This window comes from Myxocyprinus asiaticus, chromosome 23 (genome assembly GCF_019703515.2).
Source record: "Myxocyprinus asiaticus isolate MX2 ecotype Aquarium Trade chromosome 23, UBuf_Myxa_2, whole genome shotgun sequence".
Taxonomy (NCBI): domain Eukaryota; kingdom Metazoa; phylum Chordata; class Actinopteri; order Cypriniformes; family Catostomidae; genus Myxocyprinus; species Myxocyprinus asiaticus.
In genome coordinates, this window is record NC_059366.1 from 41,430,289 (window position 1) to 41,450,285 (window position 19,997).

Below are 19,997 nucleotides of genomic sequence, written 5' to 3' on the forward strand. Positions count from 1 at the left end.
CGACGAGTGTGCGAACAAGCTCTTAAGAAATGCAGCATGATTTATAAAGCATCGTGCATCGTGTCTACGCAGACTCCTCAGGTCATAATAATACAGTGTTTTGCATATGATGTTGAATAATAATTTTAAATGGAGTTCTTACGACAACGACTGAAGAACGCAACATGCTTTAGACCACAAAAAAACACAATGAAGATCTTTCATGGTTATTTATTTATACATCTTGGAGTCATATTTCAAATATATTTTTCCTCTAAAATAGTTCATTACATGACAGAGAATATACAACATCCAGCACTACAAGCTGTTCTCTCACTTGTGCACCAGTATAAAACAAACAAATAAATATACATACAAACTAAAAACAGAAAGTCTTTCTCTCTGGTCTGAATGCTTTGCATAGGACGGCACAGCCAATCAGAGCTGTGTAGCCCACTAATGATCAATTTAACATTGAGAGACATTCTTCAGCAGTGATGTGGTTGTATTTGTGAGTGTGTGTTTGCGACTTCCACAGATGGACCTGCAGGATTGGTCAAGGAATTCTGTTGTTATTTCAATAACTTTTAAATATATCAGTGAATATCACGAAAGGGGTCAAAAACATGTCTCTGTCATATTTCACCTCAAAATCTAATAAGAGGAAATTAAAAATTCCACCCATTCTCAATACCGTAATGAAAGAAAAATAAACAAGTAAATCATTGTAGTATTTGTTTTGTTGCCTTTAAAATAGTACTATATTATAAGAATGGCAAAAATAAAAAAAATACAAAATACAAAAATACAAAAAAAAAATACAAAAAATAAATAAAAATTAGAATAAAGAGTCAATTTTTACATTTGTGTTATTATTATTATGATATCAATATTATTATCATTATTATTAATGCAAAATTTAAGTTTTTAGTTGAAATGTGAGCTGGACATGTTTTCGTGAGATTCACTTATTTATACTCTCAACAGATGGTGTAACACAGTTACCATGGTACATTTTTAGGTTAGGAGGGCATCTGGCAGTAAGACCATCAGTGATTTTTTTTCACCAGTGCTTCAGATGGGAATCTACTGACTTCCTCCGGAGCAGAACGAACAGGAAACGCCCTTTCTTGTGGTACATTTCAAGGATAATGCTACATGTGTTATTACGGTTAATTCTCCAGTCATCCTTGTGGAGGCATACGTTTGAACAATTAGACACTTTTGGTGGATTAAAACACTAGTGATTCTTAAAAAAAGAGACAAAATCAAAATGTGCATCAAACATCACAATATAATAACGATCAAACCCCCTTGGTAACCTGACATTCAATAATAATCAGATTTCTCAGTGACCCCTGATCATTCTACAGCATACTAATGCCACATTTAATATTATATTGCAACGTAATGTGCTCAACCCTCAATAGCAACTTTGTACAGCCTGATAATGGCTTCAAATAGTAGACTACAGTGGTTAAGTTCACATAACAGCAGAATACAGTTGCCAGTCCTGGTTTGGAGAGCTAAATTCTGTTCTGTTCATACAGTTTAGTTATGAGAGTGACAAGTGCATTATCTCCGAGGTGACTCAAATTTTCAAGAGTCACAATCAATTTTGATAGCGCCTTGGGTTGATATGTACTATATAAATGTATAAACGGAACAGCAGCCGATAACAAGTTGTCACTGACATACGGAATGACATAAGTGCATGTTTCACTGGTTATTGGCTGTCAGTCTCTGTCACTAATATTAGGACTACCAATCTCTCTCAGGTTATTGGGGTATAATGTTAAATACAATTACATTTTTAATTATAAATCATTAGTTATAGGCGTTCCTCACATCTACCGGGAGTTTGCGAAGGGAATTGAGTTTGGTTATCTGTCTATGTAGACATTATTTGTACCACTTCTGACTGATGTTGTATCTACAGAACAAATTGATAGTCAAACCTGTAGGTATATATGGTTGTCATTCCCAATCACTGAACGTAGTCAGTAAGCATGCCCGCACAGAATCAATATTCGTAAACTCAAATCAAACACCTGTTATTTCCAAAATTCTACACATTCCCCTCTCCCCGTTTGTTAATTAAGTATTTTGGCTAATTTGATTATTCATTCAACTATCATAAAACATAGTACTTTCAAAGTTGTTCAAAACCAATTCAACAGAATTTCATTTTTTCAATACATAAAACACTAGTCTGGGATTTCATCTGGACCTGCCAGTAAGACTTGACGAATAAGAATTTCAGTTACATTCATTCGCTCATCATCAGGGGTGGGTGTGCACTTCTTGTGTCAAGCGTTACATTTTAATCAGCTTTGAACTGAACTATCAATAACAATCTCTTTTTTGGACATTGAACTACAGGACAAACCTATTAATGTATATTGCACAGTATCTGAAGACATGGTTTGTGGTCAAAATCTGGGAACATTTTGAAAAATGTATCTACATGTACTATTATAAATAAAAAATGTCTCATGACAAGTCATAATAATAGTATGAAGTTGTAAAATCATAAGAAATTGTACAAGTTGGCTAGTACCTAATGTACAACTACTCCAGTAGAGAAAAATAAATGAACCAACAAACAATGTTTTTGTGATTTTTCCTAAATTTACCCCCAACCCTAATCTAACCATGATTTTAATAGGAAAATAACTTTTGCATACAATGAAAGGAAACAGCAGGATTTGGAACATAAAAGCGTTTTACAGGTTATTGACAAACAGTACATCAGTCAATTGTATTGCATAAATAAATATGGAATGAGTAACCAAATTTGTTCACTGATGTTTCCTTAAAATAAAGTGTTACATACGGGGCTAGATACAATTTTATGCCTGTAGTGAATTGATTTGAAATTCTGTTTTTTATGGAAATAAATGTTGTACCTTTTCGTATGAGCCATACAATATCTTACGATTTTGCCATCTCACCATCAACCTGTAATTATCAGTGAATTATTACAGATTTGTAATAATTGAGTTGTAATAAATGATGAGACTATGTTAAAAAATATTAGAAATGTTTGGAAAATACTGTAGAACAAAAGAAAAACACAAAGTAGCCATATAGATGGGGTAATAGGTAATACTGACATGTCACCAAACACACATCAAAATATCTTGAAACAATGAAAGGAAACATTTGGAATGCATAATCACGTACATAACAATATCCTGCAACAGAAAATAATGTAACCCTCCATTCATTTATTGATTCACTTCCTTTGTAATTCTTGCATTAAATCTAATCTTTTGTGTTCTGTAACAGCTCCTATTAAACTTAGCATGGATGATAAATAATAGCTGATTACATGATGTGTAATGAAAGCATTATGCAAGAGTTCAGAGCGTTTACGGTAGCATACACATGAAACAGTATTACAGCCGTGTGAGTGTTTTTAATTGTTGGAGAAACCTGGACTGGGGTTGAATTCATCCGAGGCATTGTCCCTGTTACCTATGGAATTACCTGAGGAGCGAGTCTACTGTATGATAATCTCTTCGACAGCGATAGACACACGCCATATTACGCAGTAGGATAAATATGAACTGATTAAATATGAGCATGAGCGAATTTTACAAGCTGAAACATTATTTTGCGGATTTTATGTTTGTAAACAGACATACCTTAAAGCTCCACTGAGTATGGAACTACTTTTGATGATATCAGCATGGATAATACTAGAGCAAAGCAATTGAAATATATATAGAAGATTGTACGATAACATCTAAGCTTACGCAAATTGGATAAAGGACACTCAAACAGAGGCACAAATGGTCTTCCACTCTTCATGTAATCAGTATACTACTGTAATTCGGTGCCCCCTTGCACTGATGATATATGTGATGAAGCTAAAGAGAGTACTAGAACTTTCACAACCCTGGAAGTTTGCTCATACCCTTTGCTTGAACGTCAGACATCACATATTGCTACTGCACTGTAACAATATGCTTAAATGTTATTGTCCGTGAAGTGATATTACTTATTTAAAAAGAATTACAGTGAGGGTAGCCTACATTTGGCTAAATTTGTGGTAACAATATATTGCATCTGAATCTTAAAATGATGATATTCGTAACTAATGCTGCGTTCCATTCAAAGTCGTATGTGGGATATTCCTACTTGATATCTATGATCTCTGACCAGAAAGGCATTCCATTGCCCGACACTCGATGAAAATGCTGTAGCTTTGCAGGTGTTTGATTGTCAACAAAGAAGTTTAGCAAAGTTTCCAAGCAACCAAAAGCGATTTTCCGCTATCGAGCCAACGGTTCTCGTTGCTGAACCATGCTGTTCCATACTGCAGGCTCATTGGCACATTTAGTTTCTTTTTCCATCATGGTGCTGTGAAAATGAGAATTTAAATGGACTGACTGAGCAAGTGACCAGACATGAGTCGCCACACACTAAAGACGTTCCACCAGCATGGTTGAGTGCGGATAGCTAACCATGCAAAGAATTCTGCGCCGGGAATAGTTTGTAATCAACCATACCATACCATACCGTACCAAACCGTGCTCAAGTGGAAATGCTACTGGAACTGTTACTCGAGTTGCAGAGGATAAACATTGCAAAGCAAAGCTAGCATTTGTGTACAAATGTACAATTATCAACAAAAAGGATAATTTACCATGTTTTACAAACTTGACTTTGCAAATGTTCTCTAAACAGGTTGTTTTATGTAATGTAGAAACCTTGACTCACTGTTCATTTCTTTTGCGTAAAGGTTTATCGTTAACTGTGTACATCTCCCTGGGTGCCGCCATGTTCGCATGACATCATACACCTGCACTTCTTATGCACGTTTCCAAGTTGGAAGCCTGACTATTCTATTGCAATTTTACACATATGAAGTTGGAAATTCAGACTTCCTGAGTCCACATTAACATGTTTTTGTTGAAAATGCAATGATTTCGCTACGTTTACGACTCTCGTCCAAACAGCATTTTCCTCCACAAAAAGTAGCCTTTTGAAAACGCTCTCCATTACCACGTACTTTAGAAAATGATGACGTTAAGAAACCAAAAATGGAGTTCTCAAACAAAATCGGATTATTGTGGATGTGGCCCAAGTTGAATAAAATGCAGCATTAATGGAGATGTATCGACAAATGTGTGTGTTTTAGGTTAACGTGTGCCAAAACAGTGCACTGTCTAAATGTCAAAACTGTTTGATGCCATCTTAAACCTTCCAAAACAAAATATGACTGAAGTTTTCAATGGCAACCCTATAAAGCTTGCATGTACTTGCACTTTCTCTCTAACACTATGCAAAATGACATTCCTGATCATCAACGCCAAGAGTGCAGTCTGGCAGCCCAGAGGTGTCAATCTTTTAGTACTAATAGAGTCCATGTGCCCATGAAGAGAACTTTCATTGCAGTGTCTGTAATGTAATCAGAGGTACCTATTGCTGAATGAGGACAACAGACCCAGTGAGTCAACACCCTCCTGGCAGTTTGATCGAAGCTCAAGCGATCATTGTCACAGTTTGTCCAGGTGGCTTATGGATCTTGTAGATTGAAGGTGAGGTAATTGATGCCTTTCTTGTCCAAAGTTCACACTGTATTGTTTTCAAAACCACCTTCTACCCCTCTAATCACCGATCGGCAATGCAGCAGTGGAATATGTTGGCTGGTAAAGAAAGCCAAAGGACATGAAATGTACAGTGAAAATACCAAGTAAAGGAACCAAAATGACTACCAAAAAGATACTGTATAAATTTGTGCTTCTTTAGTTTCACATTGTCGTAGTCCCAGAAGTTGCAGTTGCAGAGTCCATTAATGTATTCTACAGCTCGACTTTCCAATATATCACATACACGTCGTGGATGTACATGTACAGTTTCATTCAGATCATCAGTATTAATCGGCTAACTTCGTAACCATCCTTGACCATCCTCGCTTCATTCGTCCATTCCTGCTCAGGTCCTGCCGATGTCTTAAGGAAATCAAATCTCCATGCACTTCAGTCCAAGGAAAGAGTAGTTTATTTTGAGAAATGTCGCTCATGTCTCTTTCAGTGGTCCACCCATCCTGTAAGCCTTCCGTCATCTTTGGTAACAGAGTTGACATTTTGGTGTGTCAGATACATACACGGGGGATACAGGACGATTAATGGAGGATGGTGGAGAGATGACAAGACGTATGGATGGAAATGCACAATATTAACTAAGGTTATGCTTATATAAAACACAAAAGTTGTAATGAAGGTGCCACATAGCATGTAGAAGCAGTGCTCACAATAACAAAGAAAGCATATGTGTTCCTATAGCTCAACTGCGGATATAGCGACACAGAGGTCATGGATTCGAATCCAAGGGAACACACCAACTGATCTGAATGCACCGCAAGTTGCTCTGAATAAAAGCAACTATCAAATGTGTAAATGGAAGAAAATGAACATTGTTAAGAAGTATGATGGCAGTCATGTCGAAGGACATGCGCATGAGCATGGGAAACAGGAAACGAGCATGAGGAAGGCAGCAGCAGGAAGTGTGGTCATATGTCGGGCAGTTTTTATTGCTGCCGCGGGAGGTGTCCTACGCAGGCGTTTGTGCGCGGGGTGTCAGTATCATCTGAGGAGGAGTGTCAGACAGATGGTGCTGATGAGATGGACGCTCACAGGAAGAAAGTTAAGATGCCGGTCTGTCCCAGAGAGCACTGCTGTAAACATAAACACACAAACACAATATTACACTCTTTAATATGAGCATGAAATCAAAATTGACTCTATTTAGTTTCTAAATGAAAGCTCCTGGTTGTATGGTGCATGATTCATTGGTGCACGTTTTTCCACTGAATGAAAGAAATGTTAGTTTTCTTCACATTTCTTTAAAATGTTACTTGATTGCCTTTTTTTTCCCTTTTTTTTTTAAACTTCCTTGTCGGCTGAATCCCATGAATCCCTCTTACTTCTCTCTAACCACCTGGCTCCATTTTGGAATGTAATGCCCTCTTTTCACATTCCAAGCAATTCCCAATGGATACAATCCATCCAAGTCCCACCCTATATTTTGTCTAGTAAAATATCCTTTTTAACTCGGAAATATTTAAGATTACAGAAGTAAAATTATTTATCTCCCTCTGGTGTAGCATTCAAATCTTTTTTGTGGTTGTGTTTAAAAAAAAATAAATAAATAAAAATACATTATTTGTGATACAAAAGAACCAACAACGTTTGGCGTCAACAATCATGTTTCCATCCAAGTGAATTTAAAACAGAACAATATTTAACTCCTTTTTTACTCTAAATCTCCACTTCAATTTTCGCTTTCAGATGTGAAAGTGAAAGTGGAGATTTCGACTAAAAAATGACTTAAATATTGTTCTGTTTCTAACCCACACCTATTATATTGCTTCTGAAGATTTGGATTTAAACACTGGAGTCGTATGGATTACTTTTATGTTTCCTTTATGTGATTTTTGGAGCTACAAAGGTCTGATCACCATTCACTTGCATTGTATGGACCTACAGAGCTGAAATATTCTTCTAAAAACCTTTGTTTGTGTTCTGCAGAAGAAAGAAAGTCATACACATCTGGGATGGCATGAGGGTGAGTAAATGATGAGAGAATTTTCCTTTTTGGGTGAACTTTTCCTTTAATGTGATTTTTACAGAAATCTAATTCAACATTTGTCATTTATCTACTTGATTTCCGTCGTATAAAGGCGTTTTCTGGTTTAAAACTTTTCACTGGGAGTCAAATCTTTTCTAGTTAAAACATTCAAGTTCTTTATTAAGAAAATGAAAATAAAATTGTAGCATTTAACAGTTGGGTGTAGCGATTAGTTTAGATTACACATAGTCAAATATGCGCATGAAAAGATACAGAGCTCCATGTAAGTGCTCTACTCTTGTCACTCACACAGAAAACACAGTTTTTCTGAAACTGTGTTAAATGCGAATACAAGCCAGTCAATGGAAATCTGAAATAATTACAGATAACAACTCTTCTAACCTTCCATATATGCAATGCCAATTTTCCTGTTGTTGTTCCATTTTGTGTTTTGTTTTTCTCATAAGTAATGACTTTTAAGCACTTTTAGGCTTCAATGATAATTAAATTCCACCATACGAAGGCAGATTACTTTATTTTAAAATACTTTATCGATCAAAAAGGTCTTTCTCTATTACTTGCTGACATATTATTAGATATATGAACATTAAGTGTCCTATCAGCAAAAAAAAAAAAAAAAAAAAAAAAGGCTAATTACAATTTTAATTAATTTCATTATTTATAGTATAACAATGAACATGCCAGGTTTTGTTATGCATGCTCAGGGAGTGTTATATGCATGCGGGTCAGTTTAGCAGTGTCGGCTGTTCAGACTAATACAGTACGAACTATATTCGTTTATAATTTATAGAGGAATATTTCCAGCAAATGTGTTTCCATCGCAGATTATGCACGTCTTCTTATAGAATAAAAAAATAAAATAAATAAAAAATAAAAAAAATCCACCTCAAGCGAACGAATGTTTTTATTTATATTTTGTATATTTTATTAGCATATTGGGGTTTCCATCCAGCATTTTCTCTGTGATATCCCCAAATTTGCATAAAAATATGTGAATGGAAACCCAACTACTGATGTCAGACCTGGTGGGATGTGTCTGAAGGCACCATTTTTTAACTAAACACAAGCACGAATGAGATTTGAGAACTCTGGCAGGGCGTAGATGATCAGTACATAACAAATTTCTATCTGTTTCAAATACAAAGCTGTTGTGTGGCTTCAGAAGACTTGAAATATTGCGCATTAATGTGAATATTTTATTATACTTTTATGTTTTTCTTTCTCCCTTTTTGAGCATAAATCACCATTCACTGTTTATGGAAAAGAGCAGATCGGACATTCTGCCTAACATCACACAGTGCGTTTCATAAAAGAAAGAATAATACAGGATCAGAGCATCAATGAGGGTGAGTAGCTTGAAAATGTTCCTTTAGGGTGAACTCTTCCTTTAATCATAACCACATGATAACTAGGTGTCAGAATTGAGAAGAGATGTGTGCACGGAATGTGTTCACAGCTAACGTAAATGGTTTTGTTTTCCTGCGGAGTTTTGGCACAGCGGACCACAGGACACTGAAGTAATGAAGCAGACGGATGGGGTTACAGTGGCTGGCATCATCGCGTGTTTGCACCAGCAGCCGTAAGCGGTAATATCTGTGAGCTATGGAAGACAGATGACCTGCGAGAGGACAATTACAAGTCATTATGTCTCCGAGGTAATGTTGAGTAATATTTTTCTGCACAAATCACAGGAAATGGGCTTGGAGAAGATGTTTGGAGGGGGGACTAAATATGCTTGTAGTGTTATTTAAGAACCAGTCACTCCAATCACAAACACACACACACATTTAATTATGCATGCAAGCTGCCAAAAAAATGGGTTTAATAAATATAGAGCAAGAATTGTATATAAAAAAAATAAAAAAATCAATACAAATTTATATCAAGGGTTCTCGGGCTAGCAGGAAATCAATATATTCATAATAAAGCATTTTATTCTTCCTTTTCAATAAGGAACGAGATCGTGTGAGCCGTGACATCTCTCTCAAGGACCTTTGAAGGAGGCAGGTAATTTTGAGAGTGTCTGCTTGCAAAAGAAGTGTGTGTGTGTGTGTGTGTGTGTGTGTGTGTGTGTGCGTGCGTGCATGCCTGTGTATGTGTGTGTGTGCGTGCATGTGTGCCTGTGTGTGTGTATGTGTGCGTGTGTGTGCGTGCGTGCATGCATGTGTGTGCGTGGAGATGAGCTGCATATGCACTTTTGCAACTGTAGCTGTTTTCAAATTAAAAGGCTTGATGTTAGGGATGGAAATTGTAAGGAATTTAATGAAACAGGGGCAAGAGGAATTCCTCTATTACAAGAGAAAACATCCTGACTCTAGAATCCTATCTTATCTGTTTTGAAACCACGGTGATTTAAAAATCTTAACTTGAACTTGTCAGATCTTAACTTAAAATAATTTTCCAGGTTCAATACAAGTTAAGCTCAATCGACAGCATTTGTGGCATTATGTTAATTATGTTAATTAGTAATATTATTTTTCACTCTTCCCCAGTGCTTGAAGTGGAAGAAAAGAAGTGCAGGTACTCTCTTTGTTAGAATTAAACATTATAATTTTTTTTTGTTTTTGTTTTTTTTTTGGTGTTTAAATGATACTGTAAGACAACCTACAGTATGTTTATTTAAAAATAAATAAATAAACTTGGGGTTTTATACTATACGGCTGGGCTCTGTGACTACTTTCTTGCGGGGGTCAGATTATCCAGATGAACACTCAACTGGGGCCAAACTTTTTTCTGTATTTATCTCACCTAGCAATTCCATTGTAACTAACATAATATGAAAAACAAAACACTGTTAATAATGTGTGTTTATTTACATTAAAAAGTATTTAATTAAATTAAAAGAGGTATTTAATTAACATTTGTAAGGTCTGGCCATGAATTCCTTCTTAAAATCTGGCTGAAGAACAAACATGACCTCAAACCCTCAACTAACATATATATATATTTGTATTTATTTTTTTCTCCCAGTGTGCTTAAGTCCTCGTGGTCACGTAGTGATTCGCCTCAGTCCAGGTGGCGGAGGACGAATCCCAGTTGCCTCTGCGTCTGAGATCGTCAATCCGCGCATCTTATCACGTGGCTTGTTGAGAGCGTTGCCACGGAGACATAGCGCATGTGGAGGCTTCACGCCACCCACCATGAACCATCCACCCTCAACTCACCACGCGCCCCACTGAGAACGAACCACATTATGGCGATCACGAGGAGGTTACCCCATGTGACCCTATCCTCCCTAGCAACTGGGCCAATTTGATTGCTTAGGAGACCTGGCTGGATTCACTCAGCACACCCTGGGATTCGAACTAGCGAACTCCAGGGATGGTAGCCAGCGTCTTTACCACTGAACTACCCAGGCCCCCTAGTTTTATTTTTATTAACTTTACACTGAAAATAAAAACATACAGTGTAGGGTTATTATTTATGAAAACTGAGGAAGAGCATTTAGAACTGCTAAAGTCTGTATGTCTTTGACAATATCAACCCACATAAGAAAACAATGGCCATCTAATGTAGAACTGTCTTTTTATACAAAATAAATGTTATAATGAAAAAAGGAACAATATGTCTGTTCTTCCATTTTCTCTATTATCCTCCCATTAAATGAGGGGAAAATTTGCCTTTCCTTGTCTTGCACATATGATGACTTGTGCAGATAATATTTATTAGATATGTTGAACAAACTGATTTGATGATATTCAGGATTGTGAAAGCTGACACACATCTGGATGTAGAACTAAACACTGTCAGAATATATTCATAGGCAGGTTCAGTGACACTTCACATAATTTAGGACTTTCAATAATGCTAAACTTAATGTGGTTTAATGTATTAAAATTGTGATATTTGAAGACCAAATTCAGTATGCACCTTATTGATGATGCATACTGTACTTGCTATACAGGCAAGCAGATGAACCCAGAATCTGAACAGAACGTGCATTGAAAACTGTTTATCGTTGCTTAATGTACTAAGATTTCGTTCAGATTCTGGGCTCATCTGCTTGCCTGTATACAGAGGTGGGTAGTAATGTGCTACATTTACTCCGTTACATTTACTTGAGTAGCTTTTTGAAAAAAATTTACTTTTATTAGTATGTTTTATGGTCGGTACTTTTCACTCTTAAGTACATTTCTGATGATTTTTTTTTTTTTTTACTTATTTACAATGGGTAACGTTCCTGTCATTACATTACTGGTTTTAATTGAATAATTGTTAATAAATGCATAATTTATTGAGATTTTTTAATGGGGCTCTTACGACAGCGGAACTTCACAGCTGCATGTGTCACTTGAGTCGCGTTCAACAATACAGCAGCAAGCGCACAAAACAAACATTTCTTCACTCCACACAATGCCTTCATTTTACACCAAGACAAGGATATATTTCAAGACTAAAACTGCAGCTCCAACTTAAGAAAACACAGTGAGGTAAGTTTTAGAGATTGTGATAATGTGGGCTTGTATGTGTCATGGTGATACTCATTTATTTTCAGCGTGAATCTGTAACTATGGGCTCATATGACCTCAGTTTCTAAGTTTACATTTTTATATCAGAGCTGCAACATATCAGTGCCTACTGTATAAATCCTTTACCGTAACATCTGTGTTAAATTTACCCTTAGTTTACAGAACAAATTATCTACATTCTTTCGACACTGACAATGCTGGAGCTACACTGAACTAAATTCACGCAGGATGTAAAAAGCTGTGAAATAACGACAGAATGCATGAATAAAAGCATGATCTTGCTTCAGTGTATAATTAAACATTATATATAATTTGGGACATTGTGACATTGTTCACGTTTTTCACCGTAATAATTACTGGAAAAAGGTTTCCAAATTTCTGTTCTAATTGACAGATTCGTCCATATCTGAGAAGCATCCTTAAAGTGATAATTCAGCTTTAAATAAATATTATATCATCATTTCCCCGCCCTCGTGTTCTTCCAACCCCGTGAAACTTTCTGTATTCTGTAGAACCCAAAAGATATTAGACTGAATGTTAGGGACTAAGCGTCTCAGTCACCATTCCCTTTCAAAATATGGAGGGGGAAAAAAAAAACATGCAGTGAAAGTAAATGATGATTGTAGAGCTTTACTGGTGGTTTAGATCAGTGTTACTATCAGAAATAATTAATAATTATTTAAATTTTTATATTTAAATTAATTAATTGAATCGAACTCATTAAAACCTCATATGGGGCTCCAGTAAATGTAGTGTGCTACGTTTAGGAGCAAGTTTGGTTATTAGCAATAATTAATAATTATCAAAGATAATTATTAATTATTAAAATCAATAGAACATTGATGAGAATCAATGTAAGTTTTTTTTAATCCTTTAAATCAACAATTATCAAAGATAATCGTTAATTGTTAACATCGATGAAACATTAACTAAAATTAACACTAGCTTACTGATCGTTCAAATTCAATCATCAAAGATAATTATCAATTATCAAAAATCAATAGAATTTTAATAAGGATTAACATTGACGGGGCACCACCCTGGAGTTAGGGACTAATAACCAAATAGTAAAACAGTTGCAATATTAGATTGTTTTCCTAGGAAATTCGACATCCGAAGAATATCGATTTTCGGGAAAAAAATAATGAATGAAGGTTTGAATCCGAGCACTGACATCCCGTCAGCATGACACAGGCATATGCAAAACAAACCAAAACACTTCTCTTTGTAATATAAACAAAGTTTATTTATGCAATAATATCAATTAATAATTAATACAATGCAGTCAATAAACTTCCGACTTACAACTACAAACTAAACAGTGATATGATTAGATATGGAAATAAAAAATAATCCTATAACACATAAGGTGTGTGTGTGTGACAGTGTGTGTGTGTGTGTGTGTGTGATTAGTAAGAGAGAGAGAGAGAGAGAGAGAGAGAGAGAGAGAGAGGTTTATTAAGTGACAGCCCTAAAGCTGATTTCGCGATAGCGGGAGAGAAAGCAGCTGTGTTCATCACTCAGAGACGCGGTTTTACGAGCGGGGCTCGTAAAAGTCCCTTGTTATTTGACTCTTTAATGGATGAACTCAGTTTCTGTCTCACCCGCGATGGCGAAATTGCACAATCCAATTTGGTTGGACCACAATACAGCAAAAAAATTTGTAATAATTAATACCCTGAGTATTAATAATGAGCGGACATGGCGATCCGTAAACTGTACAAGCAAAAACCTTGAAACACGAGAATAACACGCTATAATATTCTATCTCTGCCCAGACGTAACCTCTTACTTGTATCGCATGAGGACACAGGTAGAATGTGTTTTCCTCTGTCCTTTAACTTTGACCCGGTTCCTTGAGGCTCGGGTGATGACGGGAGGCCGTTTCCTCGCTCTGTCGGCGGGCGGTACGGCTGTTGATTGTCGGCGGGTGGAACGGCTGTTGATTCTCGGCGGACTGGCGAAGAACTTAGAAATGTCGACTTGATTGAAGATGGAAGAGAAATCTTTAATCTCTTCACTTCTGTAGGCAAACGGATGAAGATGCGAATTGCTCGGCGGTCTCCTTCGGATCCGTTAGAGTGTTTGGTTGAACACAGAGTAATCTCAACTCGTCCAGCGAGATGGAGATTGTATGGCTACAGTTTCAAGTCGGACAAAACTTCCTTGTGCCACGAGGTTGCACCTGAGAGCAGCAAAAAGCTACGTCTATATTCGGTGAACTAAGTCGCTGGAAGTGAATTCTGGATGCATTTCAGAATTATTTCAACTCCTGATGATGTCATGTTTGAGGGACGTTCTGTTGTGTGCCTCATCCAATAGGAGTTGAGAGCTCGATCCTTTAGTGAGCAAGGCTTCATGGATCTGTAGTCTGTTTTGGACTCCCTTTGTTTGATTTTGGCGCGATTTTTATCAGTAAAATTTACGACTTAGAAGGTGGGGGCTTGAGTTATGTTTTTACGACTGTGTTAGGCCTGCCTTTGTCTTCTATCTGAATACATGAGGCCCAACATGATTAAGGCTAGCATTCTGTCTAACATCTCCTTAAAGGAATAAATTTCCCAAAATTTAAAATTCTCGCATCATTTACTCACCCTAATTCCATCCCAGAAGGTTTTTTTTTTTACTTCTGCTGAACACAAATATTTTTAGAAGAATATCTCAGCTCTGTTGGTTCATAGAATGGAAGTGAATGGTGAACAAAACTTTGAAGCTCAGAAAGCACATAAAGGCAGCATTAAAGGAATTCAAATGACACTGGTTTAGTCTATGCCATCAGTTTTGACTGCACCCAGCAGCTATGCAATTTGCATGAATACATTATATTGAATAAGACGCGATAAAATGTGCTCACCTAAAAGTGGCTGGTTCATGATTTGGAGAGCAGTAACTAAACTATGCCCAGGCAAGCTTAAACATGCACATCCAATGCTGTTGCACGTGCTGGGTGTTGTTAAACTTACCGCTGAGTTTTGCGCAGAGAGTGCTCGGATGTTCACGGCGATTTATGAAAATCATTTGGAGGGTCCGATAAAAGTGATTGCTGGGCCTCATCAAATCACTGAATTACATTAAATCAAGAGATTACTTCGTACCGGGAGACTCTGAGAAGTGCTGGTTGCAAGAAAAACTGCTGTAACTCTGTAGACTAAATTAGAGAAGTGCAGGTACTGCATACCGGTGAGTACCTGCCCAATTTAAGCACTGCTCTTCCCTCCTTTTCTTTAAAAAAAAAAAAGCAATAATCTGGGTTACAATGAGGCAGGGACAATCTGAAAACATTAAAATACTCACTGTTATAAAAGTATAGCCACAAGATTTAAACAATATGTGTGTTAACATGATTTTAGTGTGATAAATCGCTTACTACCGTTTTCTGTGTAAATTTACATCCAATTTTACAACTCCATTGTCATGACCATGTAACCCTGTAAACTGTACGTCTCTTCTACAGAGATTGCACTCATAAAGAGTCATTTTAACGCTGGTTATTATATTATTTAAAAGAGAGTACAAGTAGAAAAATATTTATTCACTTTAAAAACTTTTTAACGTTTTATTAATTTCAATGCCTTTTCCAGGCCTGGAAATCACAGTTTTAAAATGATCTACTATTTCCAGGTTTCCATGACGGTGAGAACCTTGACTTAAGTTGTCCAAAAAAATTATTTGATATATCAACAGGTCACCTCCATTTCAAACCTGTTCTTGCACTCACTCACTCACTCACTCACTCACTCACTCACTCACTCTCTCTCTCTCTCTCTCTCTCTCTCTCTCTCTCTCTCTCTCTCTCTCTCTCTCTCTCTCTCTCTCTCTCTCTCCATTATTCCCACTCTTTCAGCCCTACAGCCAAATCCCAGTCATGGTGTGATTTATGGAGACACAGTAACACATTGGATGTCAGAGCCAATCATCATTCATCTCTAAAGAACGGCTTACGCTTAAGCTCCCATGGGCAGCGCCGAAAAAAGCCAAAGAGATGAGAAGGAGGGTCGTTGCTAGTGTGCAGTACATTTCCATGTATCCATCATCTATCTCTTATGATTATATGATACAATATTAAACATTTTCAAAAATGGAAATCATATTAGTTAGTTTTCTTCAATCACAATGATACAAGTAAGAGAACATGGGGTCAATTTTAAATAATTTCACTACTTTGGTTTGAGTTGTGATTTTGGCCATGTCCCCAAGTGCTTTGTATTAACTTCTCAAATGAAAAACTGGAAATTTATTGAGAATATTCCTGATGTTTCTTTTACTTTCTAAAAATATGTTTTCTTGGGATATTGAATTACTTTAATTGGTAATCAATGTGCAGGGTTTTCCTGTGTTTTAAAGGGATAGTTCACCAAAAATGAAAATTCTCTCATCATTTACTCACCCTCATTCTTTCCCAGATGTGTATGACTTTCTGTCTTCTGCAGAACACAAATGAATATTTTTAGAAGAATATTTCAGCTCTGTAGGTCCATACAACGCAATTGAATGGGTACCAACATTTTGAAGCTCCAAAAAGCACATGAGGGCAGCATAAAAGCAATACATATGACTCCAGTGGATTAATCCATGTCTTCAGAAGCGATATGATAGGTGTGGGTAAGAAACAGATCAATATTTAACAGGGTTTTTCTTTCTTTTTTTTTTTTGGTTATAAATTCTCCTTGCCCAGTAGGTGGCGATATGAACAAAGAATGTGAATCGCCAAAAACAAAAGAAGAAGAAAGTAAAAGTGGAAACTGATAATAAAAAAGGACTTCAATATTGATCTGTTTCTTACCCACACCTATCATATCGATTCTGAAGACATGGATTTAACCACTGGAGTCATATGGATTAAATTTTATGCTGCATTTATGTGCTTTTGGAACTTTTAAAATTCACTTGCATTGTGAGGACCAATAGAGCTGATATATTCTTCTAAAAATCTTTGTTTGTTTTCAGTAGATGAAAGAAAGTCATACACATCTGGGATGTCATGAGGGTGAGTAAATAATGAGAGAATTTTCATTTTTTGGCTGAACTACCATTTTAATATCACTTTCCATCCTGTGTTTTGTAATATCCCTTTAACTAACAAAAGCCAGTTCCTTAATGACATCATCCTCCAGGAAGTGACATCATGTTTGGTGGGAAAACAACAGCAAAACCATCAACAAGTATTAACTACCACCCCTGGAGTCATGAGTTCGAATCCAGGGTGTGCTGAGTGACACCAGCCAGGTCTCCTAAGCACCCAAATTGGCCCGGTTGCTAGGGAGGATAGAGTCACATGGGGTAACCTCCTCGTGGTCACGATTAGTGGTTCTCGCTCTCAAGTTGTGCGTGTATCGCGGAGAGTAGCATGAGCCTCCCTTGATGTGAGTCTCTGTGGTGTCATGCAAGACGAGCCACATGATAAGATGCACAGATTGACAGTCTCAGAAGCAGAGGCAACTGAGACTTGTTCTCCACCACCCGGACTGAAGTGAGTAACCGTGCAACCACGAGGACCTACTAAGTAGTGGGAATTGAGCATTCCAAATTGGGAGAAAATGGGATAAAAAAAAATAAAATAAAATAAAGAAAATACAAATAAAAAAAATATATTGAGCTGGGATGTTCTCTGAGAGTGTTCTTTCACAATAATTGATCTTAATCATTAATTTGGCTCTTTTGCTCTGCCGTGGTGCTCAGCTTGCTGTACACTTTACTGTGTGTAAGCACTGCTCAGCACCTGTGAGTCACATGAACAGGTTTAACTGTGTGGGCCTCACTTGCCCTTTAAGTGTGTGTGTTATAACAATAGTCTTCATGTCGGCCCAGGTATGGAGGAGAGCAGAGAGTGATTTGTGTAAGTTTGGCAAGGTTGCATTCCAGTCTGAAAAAGTAATGGAGATTTTTGTCCTTTTCATTTTACTATGAGAGGTCCCGAAGGTGTTTAACGATGTGAAAATCAGCAAAATATTACAGGCTGGTGCGTTTCACTGTCAAGAAAATGTATGCCTGATGGAACATGTTAAATCTTTGACATGTCGCTTTGGTGGAGCAGGCAACCTGAGATTTGGTCATTTCGTGATCCCGTGCCCCACTCTTCTTCTTATTGCTTCGTGTCACCTCTATACCTGTCATCGGATGAATCTAGAAAAAAATTACATATTTTCGGATACAATACACACTCAAACACACACACACACACACACACACACACACACACACACACACACACAAAGGTCACACTAAAACTGACTTGATTTTTTTTTTTTTTTCAGGCCTTCATAATTTTTTATGGTACTTTTAAAAATGCTAATTATTACATGTTAATGAAAACAATGAGTGAAATAACCAAACCATTGTAATATTTATTGTCATTTCCACCACATCAAACAAATATTTATATTATATTATATTATATCATGACATTATTTTCATCATAATTAAGCACATTTTCATCCTAACTTGTTATTATCATAATGTGTCTGGGCATTATCCTTTTAATTATATTTTTAATTCTCTTTTTCTTTATGTAATCAGCATAAACTAAAGGTTGTGTGCTACCATGATTTATACACTTAAAATTTTAAAAAATTACCTTTACATTTAAAAATAATATTCCTTTGTTTATTATTATTATTATTATACTAATGCCAACATACCTATACACATATAATAATAAATACACACACACATATACTGTATGTATACACACACACACACGCACACACACACACACACACACACACACACACACACACACACACATATATATATATATATATATATATATATATATATATATATATATATATATATATATATATACAGGTGCATCTCAATAAATTAGAATGTCGTGGAAAAGTTCATTTATTTCAGTAATTCAACTCAAATTGTGAAACTCGTGTATTAAATAAATTCAATGCACACAGACTGAAGTAGTTTAAGTCTTTGGTTCTTTTAATTGTGATGATTTTGGCTCACATTTAACAAAAACCCACCAATTCACTATCTCAAAAAATTAGAATACATCATAAGACCAATAAAAAAACATTTTTAGTGAATTGTTGGCCTTCTGGAAAGTATGTTCATTTAATGTATATGTACTCAATACTTGGTAGGGGCTCCTTTTGCTTTAATTACTGCCTCAATTCGGCGTGGCATGGAGGTGATCAGTTTGTGGCACTGCTGAGGTGGTATGGAAGCCCAGGTTTCTTTGACAGTGGCCTTCAGCTCATCTGCATTTTTTGGTCTCTTGTTTCTCATTTTCCTCTTGACAATACCCCATAGATTCTCTATGGGCTTCAGGTCTGGTGAGTTTGCTTGCCAGTCAAGCACACCAACACCATGGTCATTTAACCAACTTTTGGTGCTTTGGCAGTGTGGGCAGGTGCCAAATCCTGCTGGAAAATGAAATCAGCATCTTTAAAAAGCTGGTCAGCAGAAGGAAGCATGAAGTGCTCCAAAATGTCTTGGTAAACGGGTGCAGTGACTTTGGTTTTCAAAAAACACAATGGACCAACACCAGCAGATGACATTGCACCCCAAATCATCACAGACTGTGGAAACTTAACACTGGACTTCAAGCAATGTGAGCCAAAATCATCACAATTAAAAGAACCAAAGACTTAAACTACTTCAGTCTGTGTGCATTGAATTTATTTAATACACGAGTTTCACAATTTGAGTTGAATTACTGAAATAAATGAACTTTTCCACGACATTCTAATTTATTGAGATGCACCTGTATATAACCACTCCACAGATTTAAAATGAGCAAACTATAGTTTTGGCAAGTTGTTTAGGACATCTGCTTTGTGCATAACATATTTTTCCAACAACTGTTTACAGACAGATTTTTTCCTGTGCCTTTAAGCAGCTTGGAAAATGATGTCAAGCCTTTAGACAGATAGCCAATTAACTTCTGATAGGAGGTGTGCTGAATTGGAGGTGTACCTGTGGATGTATTTT

The 19,997-nt window shown here is 36.5% G+C and overlaps 1 protein-coding gene across 1 annotated transcript in view; it reads right to left on the reverse strand.

Moving 5' to 3' along the window:
* Positions 1-216: 216 nt before the first annotated feature.
* Positions 217-19,997, reverse strand: part of LOC127413523 (MAM domain-containing glycosylphosphatidylinositol anchor protein 1-like) — a 272,396-nt gene continuing 252,615 nt past the window's right edge. Inside the window, exon 18 of the mRNA XM_051650732.1 lies at positions 217-6,667. Coding sequence (XP_051506692.1) covers positions 6,576-6,667 — 92 coding nt within the window. The 3' untranslated portion in view covers positions 217-6,575. The remainder of the gene's footprint in view (positions 6,668-19,997) is intronic.